Source organism: Nothobranchius furzeri, chromosome 8 (assembly GCF_043380555.1).
Source record: "Nothobranchius furzeri strain GRZ-AD chromosome 8, NfurGRZ-RIMD1, whole genome shotgun sequence".
NCBI classification, from domain to species: Eukaryota; Metazoa; Chordata; class Actinopteri; order Cyprinodontiformes; family Nothobranchiidae; genus Nothobranchius; species Nothobranchius furzeri.
In genome coordinates, this window is record NC_091748.1 from 80691455 (window position 1) to 80715122 (window position 23668).

Sequence of the window (23668 nt, forward strand, 5' to 3'; positions counted from 1 at the left end):
ACTGTGACTTTAAGTGTTCCAACAGGACTCATTTCACGTGGTGTTAAAAGGACACAACACATTCCTTTCACTGATCCAGTCAGAATCTTACAGAACTGACGGAGGCATGGTTCTGATGGTGTTTGGTCATTTTCATTTGACAATAAACCATAACATCCGAGGTATAAAACTATGCCACGTCAGCTCTAACGTGAGCTCAAAGCGTTCCAGAGCAAGCATCGGAGTGGCCAATCCTGATCTTTTAACTCTTTAACCGAAAGAACCAACGACAAGCTGAAAAGTCCAGTCGCTATAACAACCAGCGGCAACAACAGCTCCTTTCAGAATAAAAGCTCCATCCACCGACCCAGGCTTGGGTCTGACCAGACGCCAATAAAAGTTGTGTGCCGAAAGTAACTCAAGACCGGTTTGATCGGAACCGCGGCTTCTCCTACCGGCTCGTTTCCAGACTACTTTTGACTACTACTACTTAAGTCTCACACACACACACACACACACACACACACACACACACACACACACACACACACGTTCTCCACATCACTCCCTCTGCGCCCCCCTCTGCCACCACCTCCTGCCCTGAGGAGATCGGGGTGTGGATGAATCAAATTTTTCTGCAGCTGAATGGCTCTAAAACAGAAGACATTCAAATCTGAACACCCCACCAACTCCGCTCTTCTCCCGTTACATCTGTTTGGTTCATTGGCAATACTGTTCCCCTCTCTCCCTCTGTTACTAACCTTGGGGTCAAGTTTGACCCAGAACTCTCTTTTGACAAACATGCCACCTCAATTTGCAAAACCTCATGTTTCCATCACTGTAACATTTCCAAACTGCATCGCTCTCTTTCCCTTTCAGCCGCAGAGATGATTGTCCACGCCTTTGTCTCCTCCAGGGTGAACTATTGTAATGCACTTCTGTTTGGAATACCTGGCAGGAGCCTCCAAAAGCTCCAGTTTGTCCAGATTAGTGCTGCCAGGGTCCTAATGGGGGTGCAGAAACATGAGCACATTACCCCCATCCTCCAATCCCTTCACTGGCCCCTGTACACCTCCGTATAGAATATAAGATCCTCCTGCACACACATCACTGTCTGCACAGTGCGGCCCCCACATACCTCACTCATCTTCTTTCCCCACACACCTCTACCCGGACCATAGCAGGCCAACGGCACCTCTCGGTTGCGCCCAGAACACGGCTTAAGACCATGAGCGACAGAACTTTTACAGCATCCGCTCCGTGTCTGTGGAACAGTCTTCCTGAACACTTCAGAGCCCCCCAGACCGTCGATGTTTTTAAAAGGGAACTGCAAACCTTCCTTTTTAGAAAAGCATATTTTTATGTGTCTGTGAACTTGTTTTTTTTTTTTTGTTGTTGTTTTAATTAGTTTTTATCTGTTACTTGTTTGATCTTTGTAGCACCATGAGATCTGATGCCCAAGGTATAGTGCATTATTAATGAAAATTATTATTATTATTATTATTATTATTCCGTCTGTATTTCAAGATTATATGAGTAATACAATTATTGTCATTATCAGGACTATCTTCATTGCTGAACTTGTTGATGGCAGATTGGAAACAAGCGAGACCCTGACGCTGCGTTTGAAGCTTCTGCAGTGGGCATCACCAGAAAAGTCAACGAGGCCCTTGAACAAGAGGAGTTAAACATCCTTACTGACCGCAGGGAAACAAAATCTTGGAAACGGAAGGAACCAGAAGTGAACATTTTAAACCTACTGGTAAAAAAAAAATACTAATTTCTGTGAAAAAAAATGAAATGTGTTGTGAACTGAATCAACCATTTTACTTACAGGATCAGCATTTTGGAAGCAAAATACAAGGAAAGTCTTGGCTGTGAGAGAGGAAGACCTCTTGCAGTTACAAGGAAGTAAAAAGAGGAAGCGGAGGTATTTACACTGGAATTTCATTTTGTGTGAATTTAGACTGCACATTTTGTAAGTTTCTTCTTTGTGAAAATGGTTTAGCCAAAATAGTTCATCTCTGGAAGTTCCAGCACAAGTTTGGATCACTGTGGTTCATTTGGTGAGGCGACGGTGGCAATCTCTGTCAGAGCCATCGAACCTGAAACCTTCTGATCACTGGACAACCTGCTCTGCCTCCTGAGCTACTGCTGTGAGGAGACTGTGATTGGTGGATGACGAGCCTGGTCTGAACACGATGATGCCCGAAAGACCAGGCTAAACGGATGTGTACCTCTCATGGTGGATGCCACGGCTGCCAGACTGGATGGTATTGGTTAAAGGCTGTGCTTCTGACGAGAAGGCAGCACCACATGGCTAAACCCACGTCTCTAACCGCAGAAGGGAAGCTCTAAAAGTTCTAAAAAGTAATCCTCTTTCAGGGGTTTTAGCCCATGTAACGCTTTCAATAGATATTTTTAAACATTCTCAACACAAGTAACAGATAAATTAACATAAAACTAATTAAACTAACTCTTTTAAGCAGTCAGTTCTGAGAGATGGTTTGTCGTCTTATTGTCATCAAGACTTTTTTCTAGTTGTTCCCTCTCTCATCCTTTCTTTGAATTATAAAGATACTATATGTATATGAATTACACAAATACTTATTTATTTCTATTGATTCAACTCAATTCAAGTTTATTTATAAAGCGCCAAATCACGACAAGAGTCGCCTCAAGGCACTCCACATAATAAACATTCCAATTCAGGTCAGTTCATCAAGCCAATCAGAAATAATGTTTCCTATATAAGGAACCCAGCAGGTCGCATCAAGTCACTGACTAGTGTCAGAGTCTTTACAGCAATCCTCATACTAAGCAAGCATGCAGCGACAGTGGAGAGGAAAACTCCCTTTTAACAGGAAGAAACCTCCAGAGAATCCTGGCTCAGTATAAGCAGCCATCCTCCACGACTCACTGGGGATGGAGAAGACAGAGCAGGCACACACACACACACACACACACACACACACACACACACACACACACACACACACACACACACACACACACACACACACACACACACACACACACACACACACACACACACAGACAAAGACACACACACACACACACACACACACACACACACATGTTATCCATAAGAATTATATTTTATATATTAATCAACAATCCCTCCCCTCTTGACACTCTGCTTTAAAGGGTTGGATTGAGGGGTAAAAGTACCAAATAGTTCTCGAGAGCAGTCACCGCTGCAGCTCACCATTCCCAATGAGGATGGGTCAAATGCACAAATGTAATTTCGCAGCTGTGCGATGATGACTAATGGGAATTTAATTTTCTGCTTCTTGGAAATATGTTGTGTGTTTTAACTAGCATAGATCTCACACACCTGGTGTATGTGTGACCTAGAGGAGTTACATATGGTGCTTTTTGAATTATTTTGATTCTCATTGACTGATTTCTAGTGATTGATCCAGGGGCGTGTCCAGGGGGTGGCCTGGCGTGGCACATGCCACCCTTAGAATGGTGCCACCCTACTAAGTTCCAGTTCAAATTGACTTTACATTGTCGACAAAAGGCTTGGGTTGTAAACTCCAAAATAGTGTGTGGTTGCATGCACCTTTCACATTGTTTTCTAGCCCAGGCCTACAGAACATTTCTGTAGTATTATTATTATTATTATTATTATTATTATTATTATTTTCATATTCACATAAATAGTATTTAGAGTCACACTCAACTCCAGTTGGTGGCAGTAATGCAACAAGAAGTGACTTGCTAACCACCACAAAACTAGAAGATGAAGAGAAAAAATGGTGATTGTGCAATGTGAAACTCAAAAATTTAAAAGAAAGTAAAAAAATAAACAAATAAACGATTTCTGTAAATACATAAATAAGCATAACCATTGGTGCCACCCATGCATAAACAAGTGCCCCACATGGGCCACCCCATTTAAAAGTCCTGGACTCGGCTCTGAATCGATCTGTTTTTCTGTAAGTTTTGACGTACGCTCTGGACAAGAGTCACTCATGTGTACGTGTGTGAAGTTTGCTGAGAAAAAAAAACGTATTGAAATCGTTTCGGAATTCAATGACGTATGGTTGATATACTATGCTGACAATTGAAGGCCTCTGTGAGAGTGGCCGACCGATCCAAGATGGCGGCGCTACCGCTCATCAGCGCAGTAGCGGTCACGCGGGGAAAGCAGCGTACTTCTAGCCAATCGCAGGAGAGTCCTTCTTGCCCGCTCCCAATCAGAGGCGAGAAAGGAGAGACCTTCCTCTAACGATGACCTTTCACCTCCGGCTGTGTAGAGGATGATGGCGTCGGAGCGGGGTGGCGGGCCCGGTTCGTACCGGACCATGGCGGCAGCGGATTACTCCGTACTGGTTGTGGTGGGCTCGCTGCGAGCCGCCGGCCTTCTGGAGCGGATCCTGCAGCAGATAGAAACGGGTGAGCTGGTCCTGGAGCACAGGCGAACCCAGGCGTGGTGCCCCGTCTGAGTTCGGCCTTCAGTCGTTGTGTTTAACTTCTGAAGCACTTTGAAACTGTCAGAAAGCGTTTCCGGTCCTGAAGCAGAACCGCTTTTGTCCGTTAGCTTCATGCTCTCCCTCAGAACAGCTGCTCACCGGAAGCAGAACTTTTGGAGTGACTGGCCTGAAGGTTCGGACGTGTCCCAGGTCGGGTGGTTTGGTTTGTGTTGGACCCTCTGTGACATCGTGACTTTAGTCCTGCTGGATGGTGGAGACCTGGGCTCTGGGTCACCATGGTAACAGAGACCCGAGTCTGGGTTGCTGACAGTCCTGAGGACGTTTATATTTCAGATCACCTTAGCATTTTCTTTAACTTGTCAGTTGCCGCTCGCCTCCTTAAGACAAACATCCTCCTCCCCTTTGTTTAATGATGGAGGTGAACAGCCAGTTTCTGTGTTCTCCTGAGCAGTGAGTGTGCTCTGTGTGAGCTCGTGTGTTAACAACTCTTTTTCCCACCGAGAAACTCTGAGAGCGCCTGCAGAGGGTTAAGGGGGGAGCTACCAATCACTGCCTCAGTTCCGCTCTCTCAGTCCTGCAGGTAACACCTGTTTTCCAGGTGTTTTTCTAACAGGAAATCTGGTTGGAATACGTCGCCACCCATGATATAACATCCTTTAACACCATCAGCAGCATCGACTCTCCTGCCTCTCCTACAGCCTCCATCCACTCTGTTGCAGACTGTGAGAACTTTCTGTCTTTCTTTGTGGACAAAGTCAGTAAGGATAGATCTAGCATCTCTCCTTCAGCCTTATCGCCGCCTCTCCCGACTCCAACCAGGCCCATCATCCTAGATAGCTTTGCTCCTGTTTCTTTGCCTGAGTTAACCAAACTAGTTAACTCTATGAAGACCTCTGCATGCCCCCTCCACATCTTACCCTCATCTTTGTTTAAAAGTGCTTTTCAGTCCATCGGTCCCAGCGTGCTCTCTATAATTAATGCTTCTCTGGTCTCTGGTCAGGTCCCTGCTTACTTTAAGAACGCTGTAATCCACCCGCTTCTTAAAAAACCGAGTCTCGACCCCTCTCTCCATAGCAGCTTCAGACCCATCTCTAAACTTCTGTTCATCTCCAAGATCTTGGAAAAGGTTGTGGCTAAACAACTCACAGCTGCTCTTGATGAACATAACATCTATGATAGCTTCCAGTCAGGTTTTCGTAGAGCTCATTCTACTGAAACAGCTCTTCTTAGGGTCTCTAATGACCTTCTGACTCACAGTGATGCAGGGTTCTGGTTCTGGTCCTGCTGGACCTGACTGCAGCCTTTGACACTGTTGACCATCACCTGCTACTGGAGAGGCTGAGAGACTGGGTAGGCCTATCAGGATCTGCTCTGGAGTGGTTCTCCTCTTATCTCTCTGAGCGCTCCTTCTCTGTGGCAGTCTCCAAGTTTAGGTCCTCCACCACCTCTCTTACCCATGGTGTCCCACAAGGTTCTGTGCTGGGGCCTCTGCTCTTCCTCCTCTATCTGCTTCCTCTTCAGCACATCCTGAGCTCCTTCAAAGGAATCTCCTACCATCTTTATGCAGATGACATCCAACTGTACATCTCCTTTAAGCCCCATGAGATGTCTAAGCTGCAGCTGTTACACACCTGCTTAGACTCTATCAGAACCTGGATGGTGGGAGCTTTCTTCAGCTGAATGAAGATAAGACTGAGATCCTCATCTGTGCCCCAGACAAGCTGGTTCCCAAAGTCAGAGACTCTTTTGGTCAGCTTGCTTCTCACACCAAACCTTCTGTCAGGAATCTTGGCGTGACCTTTGACCCAGCTCTCACCCTGGATTCTCATGTCAGTTCTCTTGTTGGCTCTTCCTTCTTCCATCTCAGGAACGTTGCTAAGCTGAGTCCCGTTATGTCCCGCTCTGAACTTGAGACAGTTCTCCACACCTTCATCTCCTCACGCTTAGACTACTGTAACTCTCTTTTCACGTGTCTGAGCAGAACCTCCCTGAACCGTCTACAGGTGGTTCAGAACGCCTGTGCTCGGCTTCTGACCAAGTCCTCCAAACACACCCACATCACCCCGCTTCTCCTCCAGCTTCACTGGCTGCCAGTCAACTTCAGGGTTCATTTCAAGATCCTGGTTCTGGTCTATAGGGCCTTACATGGACAAGCACCATCTTACATTGGTGATCTTCTTAGTCCCTACACCCCCAGCAGGTCCCTGAGGTCCAGTGATCAAAGCCTACTGGTTGTGCAGCACCAGGCTAAAGGTCAAAGGTGACAGATCATCTGCTGCTGTGGCCCCCAGACTCTGGACCTCTCTCCCCCTGAGCCTGAGATCAGTGGACTCAGTGGTCTCCTTTAAAAATCAGCTGAAGACTCACTTGTTCAAGCTGGCTTTTGTATGACCTTCTTCACCTCTCTCTCTTTATTCTGCTCTCCCACCTATTCCACCTTCCTCAGGATCCACTGATTTCCCTCTGTCCTGTTCCCTCTCTCTCTTTCTTTACATGTTTAATCACAATTGTCTATTTTTGCTCATTTTAAATATATTTTTAATCATTTTCTAAATTCGTTTTTATAATTTTACATTTTTTGTTTTTGTGAAGCGCCTCATGATTTTTATCCTGAGAGGCGCTATAGACATGATATCTTCTTCTTCTTCTTCCTACTGGTTGTGCAGCACCAGACCCAGAGAACGGGGAGCAGTTCTGATGTACGTCAGCAGGTAAAGCGTTCCACACAGGTGACTCGCGCAGTCATCGGAGAATTGCAACCACATGCGTGATTTCACAAGTCCACACACAACAATAAACAAGAAGAACTGGCTCTTCTGGCTTTCAAACAGCTCCTCCCTTTTTATTGTTTTTTAAATTAATTCATCACCAGAACTTCTGGACTGCATGGTGGCCCAGTTGTTGCCTCGCAGCAAGAAGGTTGCAGGTTTGAAACTTGGCTGCGACCTTGCAGCATGGCGTTGCGTGTTCTCTCCATGCATGCGTGGGTACTCCGGTTTCCCCACAGATCACAACATGCGCTGTAGGTTATTCAGTTCCAGGCCTCTGGGCCGATGTCGAGCAGGTTTTGGTTTTAACCTGCTTCAACTCATTTGACTTCCATCAGCAGGTGATTAACAGGCTTCTGCAGAGCCTGATGAGCTGCTGCACATGTGACTCAACCACTGGATCTAGTGTGTGGACCAGAGAAACCACTAAAACGTGCTGGCTACGGCCCTCGAGGCCTCGCTTGAGTAGCCCTGCTGTAGAGCATTTAAAACATGTTGTACGTACCACAGAGTAAGATGGTAACCGCTTGTAAGGTTAAGTCCTTTAGGAGCCAGAAAAGATGACTATAACCAGGCTCTGATAGAGGCAACAGGAGCATTTAAGGACAAGTCGAGGTCGCTGCTCAAGTTCGTAAATACTCATACGGACCCCTCCGGTGTCGGCTTGACCTGCGCGGAGAAGCTAGCTGTTGGCCATGTGACGAACTACAGGCCTTGAGCCGCAGTAGGTTACTCTATGTTCTGTTTACGTCGGTTACAGAAGTTCACAGGAAATGACGCACTGCATGTCCTACACTGCTTTTGTGTTTGACTTCCTGTCTGGCTCCATCTGAACTGTGGAGTTTGGCGTGTTTTGGAAGTGCAGGACTTGAAACGTCATGACAGTGTGCCCTCGCTTCTGGGGCGCGTCCCAAACCTTACACTCTGCTGCCGGTGTGCAGGAACTCATCCACGATAACGGCAGCTAACCGAGCCAAGTACGTTTTGAGGTCGTTCCAAGGCCGTGACGCTTCCACGTGCAGTGGATGGGGGTGAGATCAGTGGACTCAGTGGTTACCTTTAAAAGCAGCTGAAAACTCACCTGTTCAAGCTGGCTTTGGTGTGACCTTCGTCACCACCCTCTCCTTTGCTGCTGTTTTACCTTTCCCGGGATCCGCTGATTTCCCTGTTTCCTGTTCGTTTTCCCTTTCCTGACATTTTTAAACACAACTTTAATTTTTATATTTTTAGATTTTGCTTTTGTGAAGTACCTCGTGGTTTTATCTTAAGAGGCGCTACATAAAAGATCATTTTCTTTCTTTTCTTTACTGGTAAGAGACCCGGGTCTGTGTCACCGTGGCAACAGCGATGTGCTGTTTATGTTTCTTTCCTCCTCTTTTACAGATCTGACTCCACTAATGCTTACAGGTCCGCCACAGTAACCTAGTAGGTGTCCCAGGACTGCTGACGGTCGTCTGACTGCTGTTGTAGCGGGGGTGCTCTCTCCTGACGTGTGAGATCAATAGCATCGATTAGTTAGCCTTGATGCACGCAGAACCCCTACAAAGGCTGCAACAGAGAAACGGTCTACACCCGTCTCCTTCAAAGGAGAAACCACTAAAACCACACCATCAACTCGGACTGGGACATCACAGCCAACAGCTTACAGCTCAGCAGCTTATTGGCCCTCCTCATTAATTACTGATTCACATCGGCGACGGGGAAGCCACCAACGTAACCGCTCTGCTCGGCAGCACTCTCACTGTCACACTCGAGGTTCTACTCATGGAGCCCGACATTCTCCCAGCGGGTCTCGTGGTTCTCTCAGAAGAGCATCAGCACCGAGGTCCGACTCAGAAGTGGAACCCGGGTGAAACAGCTGTGCGTCCAACCGAAACAGCGATCCCATCTCCCTCCTAATCTCTGCTGCGGACCGGCATTCTCGTCTCTCCTCCGTTTGGTCGTTTTCACCAATATTCCCCGTTTTTCAAAAGACTTGATCTCTCTATCAATCCTCCCTTTTCCGCTTGTCTGTGTCTCCCTCTCCCCATCAGCGGGGCAATCAGACACACCTGATCGGGCCACGCCCCCTTTTTTAAAGACACACTCGCCACGGAGGAAATGACGTATGGAAGCAGGTAAGATAAAAAAACATTCTCCAGCTCATCCCAAAGGTTCCCGGTGGGGTTACGGTCTGGACCCTGCGGGCTGTTGCCTACCCCTATGCTTTCAGGGCTGATGGCACCCTCTGTGGCTCGGGGGAGGAGTCTGACAAAAGGGAATTCTTATTTTTAAAAATGTTGCTTGCTTGACTTTTTCCCCTTTAATCCTTGGAATTCTCTGAGGAGGTTCTACTGTTTCCTGGGACTGAGTAGGTGTGTGTGTGTGTGTTCCAGGTGTGCGCTGCTGGCACGTGGACCTGAAGGTCTCTGTTCTGGACCAGCAGCTGAAGCTCTTCGTATCCAGACACTCATCCTTCCTGTCCCAGGACATCCCAGGTGAGAATCACACCTCCTGTCTGTAGAGTGGGTGTGGCTAAACACAGATGAGTGACAGGTAAGCCTAGTAAGTAATGTCTGGAGGTCAGAGGTCAGATCACACCTGAAGACTGTGGAGCTGTTCTGAGACTGAGGGAACATCTGGAAAACACACACACACACACACACACACACACAGAAACACACACGCACACACGCACACACACACACACACACACACACACACACACACAGCTGTCCCAGATTTTTTCTACTTAGCCCCACTGTGTGTGTGCGTGTGTGTGTGTGTGTTTCTGTGTGTGTGTGTGTGTGTGTGTGTGTGTGTGTGTGTGTGTGTGTGTGCGTGTGTGCGTGTGTGTGTGTGTGTTTCTGTGTGTGTGTGTGTGTGTGTGTGTGTGCGTGTGTGTGTGTGTGTGTGTGTGTGTTTGTACGTGTGTGTGTGTGTGTGTGTGTGTGTTATACAATCATCAGAAACAGGAACACGTCTCCTTTGAGGAAGTGGTTCTGGGTCCATCTGTAGTCTGAGTCCTGTGCTGGTTCTGCAGGTCAGCGGACGCTTCAGCACCACGGAGAGGTCCTTCACACGCAGGTTTTGGTGAATCCAGTCAAAGAGAGGGTTTGCTCAGAGGTAGGAGCAGAACTACTCCCACTTGTGGGGTTTTCCTCCTCCTTTCCATTCAGCACCTACTTCCTGTTTGTGTGCAGGTGCGGCGGCTGGTCTGTGACCCTTCTCCAGACAAACTGCTGATCCTGGCTGGTCAGTGTGTGGAGGGCAGCGGGGACCTGGTTCTGCAGCAGGGCTGCTTCTCTTTTGCTGACTTCATCCAGGTCTTTGCTGACGAGGAGGTAAGACCACGCTGACACCCTCATTGGGGTTCTGTGGATCTGTGTTCCAGGTGGGCTTCAGTAACCTCTCACTGTTTCTGCAGGTCAGAGAACTTTGGGGCTCTGCTGGTCCGACGTTGGAGGCCCGCCTCACCCTCAGCTGTCCCAACTATGGTCTTTGGAGAGACTCTGAGTGGCAGAAACACAACCTTCAGAACTTCATCAGCATTCGGATCAACCCTAAACCCATCCTTCCTGAAATGGAAGGTCTGCAGGAGTTCACCGAGTACCTGTCCGAGTCCCTGGGTCCAGGGTTGCCCTTTGAACTTCTGGAGCCCCCTTGCACAGTGGGCTTCCTGAAACTGTCCCGACCCTGCTGCTATGTCTTCCCTGGTGGGCGGGGCGACTCCGCCTTCTTTGCTGTCAACGGGTTTAACATCCTGGTGAACGGAGGCTCAGACCCCCGCTCTTGTTTCTGGAAGCTGGTCCGACACCTGGACAGGGTGGATGCGGTGCTGCTGACCCACATGGGCGTGGACAACCTGCCCGGCCTGAACAGCTTGCTGCTAAGGAAAGTGGCCGAGCAGGACCAAGAGGCTGCTGGAGGCTTCTCTGCGGATGATTGGATGAAGAACCTGATCTCCCCGGAGATTGGGGTGGTTTTCTTTAATCCTCCAGACCTCCTGGAGCCCATCCAGACTGATCCGGGGGAGCTGCGGAGTCAAGATGAGGCCGCTTCCACCATGAAGCTCCTACAGAGGCTGACCATCAAACCCGAACCTCTGAGCAGGCCTGATGGACCCACCATAGAACCAGTGATCTTGTTTCAAAAGATGGGGGTGGGGCGTCTGGAGCTGTACACCCTAAATCCAGTTCTCGATGATCTGAAGCAGCTTTCTGCAGCCGGCGGACCGGACCTAAAGGGCTCTGACCCCCCAGGGCGCCTTGTCTCCATTTGTGCCTTATTGGTCTGGCATCCATCCAACTCTCAGGACCAGATCATTCGAGTTCTGTTCCCCGGGTGCACACCGCAACCCAAAATCCTAGAAGCACTTGAAAAAGTCAAACATCTGGACTTCCTTAAATGTGCGTCTGTGTGTGTGAAGGACCTGGACGCATCAAAAACCGAGAAGCAGCCAAAGCGTGTGGAGAGTGGAGAAAGCCTTAAGTCTCAGTCCAAGGATCACAGACCAAGTGGTGTCCTGCAGAAGGACAAGCCTGGACGGGTGGAGGTGAAGACGAAGCCCAGAGCAGTTGCTCACAATGTGTCCAAAGAAAGAAAAGATCCAGATGCCAAAGCCAAGACCACAAAACCAAGTCCAAAGAAAGATGTGTCCAAAGAAGACAAGAAACACTTGAAGAACAAGGATGTGATGGTCTCCAAGGAGGTCGTGGATAAAACGAAAGAAGCTACAAAGAAGGAAATCGTAAGAAAGATGAAAGATTTTAAACCTGAACCAACAAAAGACCTGAAGCTGGAGAAGAAACCTGCGGTGAGAACGAGTGGAACCACAGCAGCTGCAGATCTCAGGAAGGCCTCGGGGAGAGGTGAGACGGTAAAGAAGGATGGGGCCTTCCCAAAGAGCAGAACTTTAAAGACGGGCTCAAAGGCACTGGCGCCTGAAGATGACAACAACAACCAGAACACCGGTTCTAAAACGCCGCTCTCCGCCTCACAGAGCCCGGAAAACCTCCGCCCTGCAGGGACAGACCTGGGCGCTTTGGGTACCTCCTCGCCTTTCGCCAAAATCCCAAAAGGTGATCTCAGTGTGAACTTTGACCTCACTCTGACTTCATACCTGCAGATACAGGGATCTCCATTCGTCCAAACGGATGCATGTGCCAGCTCAGAGGAGAAGACTTTGGACCTGGTCTCCTCTGCAGATTCTGCTCCAAACAGCGCTGGACACACCCCATTCCATCAGTCCCCTGTGGACGACACTCTGGGCTTTGGGGCTAGAGGCTCCAGTCTGGGCTTTGAGGACTACGATCAGGGAGGTTCTTGTAAAACGTCAGACTTGAGTTCCCTTAGGGAAGGTCTGGAGAACTCCCTGTCCTCTCAGGATAAACCATCCAGCCTCCTGAGAGAGGCGATGCCTGACTCCTCCCCCACCATGGCGTCCATGCCAGCTGGGGTCGGCTCGCCTCGCTCCTCGGAGGTCGAGAATTCCTTCTCTGAACAAGTTCTTCCACCTGCAGCCAAGTCCTGCTCCAGTGGACACATTGGTGCCGCTGATGTGACTTTACCAGTCAGACCCACCCAGAACGGATGCTGCGGAGCCCAGGACCACGTCCGCGGGCTAGCAGAATTCAGTTCGGATGTGCCACACGATGTTGACCTGTGCCTGGTGTCCCCCTGTGAGTTTCAACATCCAAGAGTTCTGGAGACCCCCCAGCAGCCCACAAGCCCTGGACACCCCTTGGAGAACAACAGCCTGTCCCAGGACCATAGCAGCGACTGTCCCTCGGCCTGTAGTCAGCAGACCCCGCCCACATCACTCAGTGATTACCTGCCTACAGCCACAGACTCTGATGTTCCCTTGGAGACCGAGGACTCTTCTTCCATCAGTGCAGATGTCAATGATGAAGGTGACACCAACAGCCTCGTCCTCCCTGGTCAGAACCACCATCATTCCAGTCCAGTCTTTATCCATGACCCGTCATCGGCTCCAGGTAAAGACCTACCTCCCCTGCCACCCCAACCTGGAGCCTGTATGACTGACCCGGAGGCAGACAAGAGCCTCAGGACCTCCGGTACCAAGAAGAAACCGCTGCAGAGAACCGTCTCCGCTCAGAGCGGGATGTCAAAGTCCAAAGCCGGGTCCTCCGGAATGCTGAAGACGAGCCTGGATACTAAACCGTCCTCTCGAGGCTCTCTTGGTGGAGCCAAAGTTGGATCTGCAAAACTACAGTCTTCAGGTAGGCCGAGTGCTGGAAGCGGTCCAGTCTAGACCCTCAGAAGCCAGAGTTAAGCCTAATTTAAAAGCCTCCGTCAGCTCCATGAGGGAGAGACACACCTCACACTTCTTCGTCTCCTGGGGAGCGTTGCAAAGCAATTCTCCTCCAGGACACCAGAGGGCGTAGCGCTGCTCTGTGGTGTTAATCCCAGAGGGAAATTAGAGAATCTCAGATAGCCTGTGGTATCCTGTCAGGTTCCCGGTCCAGGATAGTGCGTTTATGTTGTTTTTTGTATTTAAGAGACTTTTTAACACGGACACATTTGTCTCTCATCATCCTCCACCTCTTCATGCGCTCGCCACTTCTAAACCCACGTTTCCCGACATTTCCGTTCAGGAATAAAACGCTAGCTGCGTGTCTTTTCATTCCTCCAGTCACGGCGGAATCAAGTGTTCTTATTTTATACGTTTTTCCGCGAGGTATTCTTCTCGCTGCTCCGCGTCTGCTGCTAGATATCCTCAGCTCTCTTTATGTTGTTGAGGGCACAATGGCGGCGCTGCAGACGACCAATCACAAGCTTGCGTTCTCCGTCTCATCGGACCGATGTTTAGAAGAGAGCTCGACTCCGTCCGTCCTAGCGAGCCTGTCGGACAGCCCTCGGAAGGACGGATGATGGCGCTGCGTGTCTTTGTCCCGACGCAGACGGAGAAGTATAAATCAGGCTTTAGGGGTCAGGACACCTGAACCACAGAGCTGCATGTAAAGCTTCAGTACCACACCTGGACCAACACACCTGTCCAGCTTCAGGACTCACCTTCCTCTTATTCCTCTGAACCAAATGGTTTTAATATGTTCCTCCTGCAGGTTCTAGGCCCACCAGTTCTGACAGTACTGTGGTCTACGTGGACCTGGCCTACCTGCCCTCTGGGTCAGCGTCATCTAGTGTGGACAAAAACCTGTTCAGGTGTCTGCGTTCCTCCTACTACATCGTCAGTGGAGATGACCCTGTGAAGGAGGAGGTGATGAGGAGCATCTTAGACTCCCTGCTGGAGGGGAAGAGCAGCTGGTCCAGTGTCCCAGTGGGTGGAGATTGGCTCACTTTTTTTTACCTTTTCCTGATCGCTCCTCTGATTGGTTTATATATTGTTTTCACCCCCAGACGACCCTCATCCCAACCTTTGATTCGCCAGTGATGCATCAGTGGTACCAGGAGACCCTGGAGCGTCAGCGGGAGCTGCTGATCACGGTTCTGGGCAGCAATAGCACCGTCGCCATGCAGGACGAGACCTTCCCTGCCTGCAAGGTGGAGTTCTGAGCTGAGGCTCCACCCATCTGCCCTGTGACCTCACACCGGACCAATGCTGCTGTCGTTCAGTGAGCTTGCTCAGGTATAAATAGTATACCTGAAGCTTTCCTCACCTGCTGGATCAGAACCACATGCTCAGAACACTGAGCCAAACCAGAATGGATCTGAAAGGTGATTGAAGCACCTGAGTAGTTAAAACGCAATGATCTGGTCTTAGTTTAACCTGGTCCAATTTAACCCTGGTCTGGTTTAAACTGGTCCGGTTTTACCCTGGTCTGGTTTAACCTGGTCCAATTTAACCCTGGTCTGGTTTAAACTGGTCCGGTTTTACCCTGGTCTGGTTTAACCTGGTCCAATTTAACCCTGGTCTGGTTTAACCTGGTCCGGTTTTACCCTGGTCTGGTTTAACCTGGTCCAATTTAACCCTGGTCTGGTTTAAACTGGTCCAATTTAACCCTGGTCTGGTTTAAACTGGTCCAATTTAACCCTGGTCTGGTTTAAACTGGTCCGGTTTTACCCTGGTCTGGTTTAAACTGGTCCAATTTAACCCTGGTCTGGTTTAAACTGGTCCAATTTAACCCTGGTCTGGTTTAAACTGGTCCAATTTAACCCTGGTCTGGTTTAAACTGGTCCGGTTTTACCCTGGTCTGGTTTAAACTGGTCCGGTTTTACCCTGGTCTGGTTTAAACTGGTCCAATTTAACCCTGGTCTGGTTTAAACTGGTCCAATTTAACCCCAATTTAACCCTGGTCTGGTTTAAACTGGTCCAATTTAACCCTGGTCTGGTTTAAACTGGTCCAATTTAACCCTGGTCTGGTTTAAACTGGTCCGGTTTTACCCTGGTCTGGTTTAAACTGGTCCAATTTAACCCTGGTCTGGTTTAAACTGGTCCAATTTAACCCTGGTCTGGTTTAAACTGGTCCGGTTTTACCCTGGTCTGGTTTAAACTGGTCCAATTTAACCCTGGTCTGGTTTAAACTGGTCCAATTTAACCCCAATTTAACCCTGGTCTGGTTTAAACTCGTCCAATTTAACCCTGGTCTGGTTTAAACTGGTCCAATTTAACCCTGGTCTGGTTTAAACTGGTCCGGTTTTACCCTGGTCTGGTTTAAACTGGTCCAATTTAACCCTGGTCTGGTTTAAACTGGTCCAATTTAACCCTGGTCTGGTTTAAACTGGTCCGGTTTTACCCTGGTCTGGTTTAAACTGGTCCAATTTAACCCTGGTCTGGTTTAAACTGGTCCAATTTAACCCTGGTCTGGTTTAAACTGGTCCAATTTAACCCTGGTCTGGTTTAAACTGGTCCAATTTAACCCTGGTCTGGTTTAAACTGGTCCAATTTAACCCTGGTCTGGTTTAAACTGGTCCAATTTGACCCTGGTCTGGTTTAAACTGGTCCGGTTTTACCCTGGTCTGGTTTAAACTGGTCCAATTTAACCCTGGTCTGGTTTAAACTGGTCCAATTTAACCCTGGTCTGGTTTAAACTGGTCCGGTTTTACCCTGGTCTGGTTTAAACTGGTCCAATTTAACCCTGGTCTGGTTTAAACTGGTCCAATTTAACCCTGGTCTGGTTTAAACTGGTCCAATTTAACCCTGGTCTGGTTTAAACTGGTCCAATTTAACCCTGGTCTGGTTTAAACTGGTCCAGTTTTACCCTGGTCTGGTTTAAACTGGTCCAGTTTTACCCTGGTCTGGTTTAAACTGGTCCAATTTAACCCTGGTCTGGTTTAAACTGGTCCAATTTAACCCTGGTCTGGTTTAAACTGGTCCGGTTTTACCCTGGTCTGGTTTAAACTGGTCCAATTTAACCCTGGTCTGGTTTAAACTGGTCCGGTTTTTACCCTGGTCTGGTTTAAACTGGTCCAATCCCTGGTCTGGTTTAAACTGGTCCAATTTAACCCTGGTCTGGTTTGAACTGGTCCAATTTAACCCTGGTCTGGTTTAAACTGGTCCAATTTAACCCTGGTCTGGTTTAAACTGGTCCAATTTAACCCTGGTCTGGTTTAAACTGGTCCAGTTTTACCCTGGTCTGGTTTAAACTGGTCCAGTTTTACCCTGGTCTGGTTTAAACTGGTCCAATTTAACCCTGGTCTGGTTTAAACTGGTCCAATTTAACCCTGGTCTGGTTTAAACTGGTCCGGTTTTACCCTGGTCTGGTTTAAACTGGTCCAATTTAACCCTGGTCTGGTTTAAACTGGTCCGGTTTTTACCCTGGTCTGGTTTAAACTGGTCCAATCCCTGGTCTGGTTTAAACTGGTCCAATTTAACCCTGGTCTGGTTTGAACTGGTCCGGTTTTACCTGCTCTGGTTTTACTTGGTCTGGTTCTGATCTGGTCCAGGATGAGCCCAGTCCGGTTCTACCTGGTGCTGGTACTGTCTTGTTTCCTTTGTTCTCTTTCTGAAGGATCCAGTGCAGCTGGTGGTTCTGATCCGTCCTCATGACCCACGACCACATGGACTGATGAGTTGGGAAGCGCTCACTCAGCCCAGAACTCATTTGCCCGTGATGCTTGCTGATGGTGCATTGTGGGAGTTGTAGTATATTAGAGCTTCAGCGTTGCAGAAAGTCAAACGTTTTGTTCCTGTTTAACGTAACAACTGAAACATTTCACCATATTTATTTAATTTAAGTTTGGTTTCACTAAGTGACCTTTGACCCGTCAGACATAAGTCCGGTACGAGTTCTGGACCATGTTCAACTTCCTTAAAAGCTTTAACTCACTTTTTAATCTGGACTCAGGATTTAATCTGCTGCTTGTGGTTCTGAGAGCCACCAGGCTGACTTCCTGTCCCACCTGGAAAGTGTCCTAAAACACTAAAAGTGCTCTTTCAGAATAAAAGTACGTGTTGAACTGAATATGTGCTGTGAGTTTTATTGTGGCGCTTCCTGCTGCATGTTTCTGGTGACGGCGGATTGGAGGGCAGAAGCTTGTATCAAAAGTAGGTCAAACTAAGTCACACTGGGATGAAGTCGTGGGCCAGACTTCTTAAAAAGTGATGGTAAACGTGCACGTTCCTTTGCAGATCCGCACCGTTGAACCTTTTCATTTGGAAACAAACGTACTTTAGTGTTAACCCTGAATGTGGAATAGCCAAAACACACAAACATTTAAATTAGAAATAAAAGGCATCAGTGCTGTTCGTTACTGAGGTCTCAGTAGTTTATTCTTTTATGTTCTCATCATGTTTATATTCACTATTTGTGTTTTCTCCTTTGCTCTTTATTCTCATGGTTTAGTCCTGTAACGAGGGCCGTTGCTGCGGTGACACCAAGCTTTCCTTCTCAGGCACAATGAAAGGGTTTCTCTTCTGAGCCGTTCCGGTTCCTGTAGGTCAGACCTTCTTTCATGGGCCAACAAATAGCTAACACTTATTTGATCTCTAATGAAAATGTCAAATCTCACCTATTGACTTCCATGCTTTGGAGCAGAAAAGGTGCATAAAACCACAACATTTGAGGCTCCGTTTGCTCCACTCTGATGCTCACCTGTTCCAGCCAGACACCTGCACCTGTGGGGCTGGGCTCTGAGCTGAGCTTCATCTTCATCACAGACAACAGTGCTGCTGGACCACGCTGGTTGTCAGTGTGTCGGGGAGGAGAGATCAAGCTGCAGCAGCTACAGAGTCCTACCGATGGAGCTAAACTGGAGTTACATCAGCTCTGTCTGGAAGTTGGCTGGAGAACGTTTTCTGTCAGCCGTGAACAGATCACTGAGCGACGTGCAACTTTTAACCTATAGGGCATGTTGTGATCTGTGGGGAAACCAGAGTACCCGGAGGAAACCCACGCATGCATGGGGAGAACGTGCAGGAAGGCGGGTTACGAACCCGCAACCTTCTTGCTGCGAGGCAACAGTGCTAACAACTGCGCTGCCATGCAGAGTAAGAGGAGTGGTTTCAAATAGAGGCTGAGGAGCTAACGCTGCAGACACCGGCTGATACTGGCAGCACAGATGCTGGAAACAGGGTGCGTTTCGACTGGTGTGCTAACGCCACAAAGCACTATGGGATTTGTGGTCTTTGCGGCCAAATGGGCCTCTTTTAATATAGATCAATAAATGGCCATTTAAAAATGGACCGTGGGCCAAATCTGGCCCGAGGGCCTGAGTTTAGCACCTGTGGTTTAGATGGTAAAAACCTGAGGTTGGGATCCTTAGAAGGTGTGGTCTGAAATAAACATGCTGATAGGACTCGTGAGGTCACTGTTAGTACTAATGATGACATTTGGTCCCTCCCTCTATCCAGCTCCCTGGGTGTGTCCGAATCCAGGGGCAGGATGCTTGTGAGGATGGTCCTTACTGGACCGCTAAAACCGGAACCCAGCACCTCTGAGTTGAGTCTAGCCTTCACCTCTACGGTGGCCTGTAGGTCCCGTGACGTCACAGCTGTAGCGGCAGCTACACACAAAGGAAAAATGCTAAAGCTAGCAAAAATCAAGCAGGAATATTAAGGAGCTAGAGCAGCTTCACCTCCATCAGCAGCAGCTTCACCTCCATCAGCAGCAGATTTACCTCCATCAGCAGCAGCTTCACCTCCATCAGCAGCAGCTTCACCTCCATCAGCAGCAGCTTTACCTCTATCAGCAGCAGCTTTACCTCCATCAGCAGCAGCTTCACCTCCATCAGCAGCAGCTTCACCTCCATCAGCAGCAGCTTTACCTCCATCAGCAGCAGCTTTACCTCCATCAGCAGCAGCTTCACCTCCATCAGCAGCAGCTTCACCTCCATCAGCAGCAGCTTTACCTCCATCAGCAGCAGCTTCACCTCCATCAGCAGCAGCTTTACCTCCATCAGCAGCAGCTTCACCTCCATCAGTAGCAGCTTCACCTCCATCAGCAGCTTTACCTCCATCAGCAGCAGCTTCACCTCCATCAGCAGCAGCTTTACCTCCATCAGCAGCAGCTTCACCTCCATCAGCAGCAGCTTCACCTCCATCAGCAGCTTTACCTCCATCAGCAGCAGCTTCACCTCCATCAGCAGCAGCTTCACCTCCATCAGCAGCAGCTTCACCTCCATCAGTAGCAGCTTCACCTCCATCAGCAGCAGCTTCACCTCCATCAGCAGCAGCTTCACCTCCATCAGCAGCAGCTTTACCTCCATCAGCAGCAGCTTCACCTCCATCAGCAGCAGCTTTACCTCCATCAGCAGCAGCTTCACCTCCATCAGCAACAGCTTTACCTCCATCAGCAGCAGCTTTACCTCCATCAGCAGCAGCTTCACCTCCATCAGCAGCAGCTTCACCTCCATCAGCAGCAGCTTCACCTCCATCAGCAGCAGCTTTACCTCCATCAGCAGCAGCTTCACCTCCATCAGCAGCAGCTTCACCTCCATCAGCAGCAGCTTTACCTCCATCAGCAGCAGCTTCACCTCCATCAGCAGCAGCTTCACCTCCATCAGCAGCAGCTTCACCTCCATCAGCAGCAGCTTTACCTCCATCAGCAGCAGCTTCACCTTCATCAGCAGCAGCTTCACCTCCATCAGCAGCAGCTTCACCTCCATCAGCAGCAGCTTCACCTCCATCAGCAGCAGCTTCACCTCCATCAGCAGCAGCTCTACCTCCATCAGCAGCAGCTTTACCTCCATCAGCAGCAGCTTTACCTCCATCAGCAGCAGCTTCACCTCCATCAGCAGCAGCTTTACCTCCATCAGCAGCAGCTTCACCTCCATCAGCAGCAGCTTCACCTCCATCAGCAGCAGCTTTACCTCCATCAGCAGCAGCTTCACCTCCATCAGCAGCAGCTTTACCTCCATCAGCAGCAGCTTCACCTCCATCAGCAACAGCTTTACCTCCATCAGCAGCAGCTTCACCTCCATCAGCAGCAGCTTCACCTCCATCAGCAGCAGCTTTACCTCCATCAGCAGCAGCTTCACCTCCATCAGCAGCAGCTTCACCTCCATCAGCAGCAGCTTCACCTCCATCAGCAGCAGCTTTACCTCCATCAGCAGCAGCTTCACCTTCATCAGCAGCAGCTTCACCTCCATCAGCAGCAGCTTTACCTCCATCAGCAGCAGCTTCACCTTCATCAGCAGCAGCTTCACCTCCATCAGCAGCAGCTTCACCTCCATCAGCAGCAGCTTCACCTCCATCAGCAGCAGCTCTACCTCCATCAGCAGCAGCTTTACCTCCATCAGCAGCAGCTTTACCTCCATCAGCAGCAGCTTCACCTCCATCAGCAGCAGCTTTACCTCCATCAGCAGCAGCTTCACCTTCATCAGCAGCAGCTTCACCTCCATCAGCAGCAGCTTCACCTCCATCAGCAGCAGCTTCACCTCCATCAGCAGCAGCTCTACCTCCATCAGCAGCAGCTTTACCTTTATCAGCAGCAGCTTCACCTCCATCAGCAGCAGCTCTACCTCCATCAGCAGCAGCTTTACCTTTATCAGCAGCAGCTTCACCTCCATCAGCAGCAGCTTCACCTCCATCAGCAGCAGCTTTACCTCCATCAGCAGCAGCTTTACCTCCATCAGCAGCAGCTTCACCTCCATCAGCAGCAGCTTTACCTTTATCAGCAGCAGCTTCACCTCCATCAGCAGCAGCTTCACCTCCATCAGCAGCAGCTTTACCTTTATCAGCAGCAGCTTCACCTCCATCAGCAGCAGCTTCACCTCCATCAGCAGCAGCTTTACCTTTATCAGCAGCAGCTTCACCTCCATCAGCAGCTTCTCACATCTGCATCTGTGCTGGTGAAGTTGTGGGTCTGGAGGATGAGCCTGAGGAAGATGTGTGTGGAGGAGGTCAGCGGTGCTCTGTCCTGCAGGAGGTACCAGTAAACAGGAACCTCTATTAAAAACAACACTGTGGTTTTATTTGCTGAAGAGTCACAATTGTTATACCAGTGGATCCATAAACCATCTCCTCATTTCATATTTCTGAATACATCTTAGAGATGTAACAGCCGTCGTCTGAGCCAGCCCAGCAGGCCCTGTAGATGGACGCTGGAGTGGACAGTGAGAGGAAGCATCCCAAAGCTCAGAATCAGAAGCTTCCATCAGAAGCTCCAAGCCACAGTCCACCTACCAGCCACTTGGTGGGCAAGAGGTTTTTTGGGCTATACCAGGTGCCAGCTTGATCCAACATGGGGCCAAAGAAAGGAATCACAGCTGAACAGTGGCGGCTGGCCAGTAGAGGGCGATAGGGCGCCGCCCTCCCAGTTTCCCCACTGTTTTTAATTTTTATTTAAAAAAATAAATAAACAAAATTAACAATAATCACATATTCTAAGTTAATTGTGTGTTTTGTAACAAAAATAAATCATATATATATATATATATATATATATATATATATATATATATTGGTCTCTGCCGGTCTCTGCCGAGCGGTGGAGGCTGTGTGCTGTTTTTCAATCGCCCAAACAGGACGAGACCAGCTGTCCAATTGCTGACAAGAATACCAAAGGGTAGGAAAGGGAATGTATCCAATCAGTGTCGACGTTGTTTCAGAACGTTTCAGAAGCATGATGGGCGATAGAGCTACTGCCAAAGGTTTCGTTGATGTTCGGTAGAACTCGGAGAGTCTCGACTCCAGCACGTTTTTGGTCGTGTTATTTTATGTGCAATTTAATGCAGTATTTTTCAACCTTGGTCCGCAAGGCAGCGTGCCAATAGTCACACACCTGGATTAATCAGTTTGTCCAATGATGTAAGACAGGAAATAAAAGAGCTGTGCTTAATTCAGGAAATAGTGAAGTTGTGCACAAAGCTCAGAAAGCACAAGTTTGTTTAAAAAAAATATAGCACAGCCCCACCAAAAATATTTTTCACCAGCCGCCACTGCAGCTGAAGAAGGAGATGACATTAAAAAATCCTTGGAATTTATGACAGAGGAAATTTCTACTATCAGAAAGCAGCAGATTACCATTTTGAACTTAGTGGAGGAAGTAAAGACTCTCCGCCTGCAGAATGCTGAAAAAGACAAGCGTCTGTTGTTGTTGGAGACAAAAGTGGTGGAATTGGAGCAGTACACCAGACTAAATGATGTCATTGTCAGCGGTTTACGGATTAAACCCCAAACATACGCCCGGGCAGTAGCTAATACCAATAATGGTCAACAGCCTGATGAGGAAGAAAGTACTTCTGTGGAACAACAGGTGGTAACCTTCCTCAAGACGAAGGCTGTTGAAGTGGACTCTTGCAACACTGAAGCATGTCACCTGCTGTCTCGAAGGAGTAACGGTGAAAAACAAGCTGTGATAATAAGATTTTCCAATAGGAAGCACAAAATGGCTTTCATCAAACAAGGTAAAAAGCTGAAAGGAACCAATGTCTACATGAACGATCATCTCACAAAACAGAGCGCAGGTATTGCAAGAAAGGCTAGATACCTCAAAAAAGAAGGAAAAATTCAACAAACATGGACTTCAAACTGTAAAATATATACCAAAGTGAAGGGAACTCCTGAACAAGCGAAGGTGTTGCATATCAGGAATATGGAGGAGTTGGACAAGTATTAAACCAATGGAGGTATGATGACATACAAACTGAGATAAATCTTATGGTGGACTCACAATCAACTGATTCAATCGTTACTAATTCTGATCATGTTAATCTGGCTAGTCAGGATACAGATTTTGAGATTTTTCAGTACACTGAATACAATTTGATGGACATGGAAAGTGACTTGGATCCGGAAAATAATTTTCTTTCAAGGATCTCTTGTTGTAGCAAGTATTACTCAGATGTTCGGTTTAACCAAGTTATAAAGGCTGAGGACAAGTTTTCCATAATTCACTTTAACACTAGGAGTATTCATGCAAATCTTAATAGAATTAAAGAATATTTGGATGACATCAATGGCACATTCAGCGTAATAGCAATATCAGAAACATGGTGGAAGGATGATTGTGACCTTAGCTTTGAACTGGACGGCTATGAAGCCAATTATATTAATGGACAAAATAAGAGTGGAGGAGGTGTTGCACCACATGTTGATAAGAATTTAAATTACAAAGT

The 23668-nt window shown here is 48.3% G+C and overlaps 1 protein-coding gene across 2 annotated transcripts; it reads left to right on the forward strand.

The window, feature by feature from the left end:
- Window positions 1-4079: 4079 nt before the first annotated feature.
- On the forward strand, window positions 4080-17288 carry map1sa (microtubule-associated protein 1Sa). Of its 2 annotated transcripts, XR_008559553.2 has the most exons (8): window positions 4080-4404; window positions 9586-9687; window positions 10233-10315; window positions 10393-10533; window positions 10617-13431; window positions 14275-14489; window positions 14570-14798; window positions 17122-17288. XR_008559553.2 is itself a non-coding variant. In XM_015942667.3 (7 exons), the coding sequence occupies exons 1-7, from the start codon at window positions 4269-4271 to the stop codon at window positions 14723-14725; spliced, it is 3648 nt and encodes a 1215-aa protein (XP_015798153.1). In that variant the 5' UTR covers window positions 4080-4268; the 3' UTR covers window positions 14726-14958. The 2 variants fall into 2 exon arrangements, 1 of the variants encoding a protein (XP_015798153.1); XM_015942667.3 differs by lacking the exon at window positions 17122-17288 and having other exon boundaries at window positions 14570-14958.
- The last annotated feature ends 6380 nt before the right edge of the window (window positions 17289-23668 follow it).

Excerpts from the sequence above, each read along its gene's own strand:
- map1sa (XM_015942667.3), top strand. The coding sequence starts at position 4,269 with ATGATGGCGTCGGAGCGGGGTGGCGGGCCCGGTTCGTACCGGACCATG. Across the intron at positions 10,534-10,616 it reads AGGTCTTTGCTGACGAGGAG|GTCAGAGAACTTTGGGGCTC; the intron begins GTAAGACCACGC and ends CTGTTTCTGCAG. Across the intron at positions 14,490-14,569 it reads GCAGCTGGTCCAGTGTCCCA|ACGACCCTCATCCCAACCTT; the intron begins GTGGGTGGAGAT and ends TTTCACCCCCAG.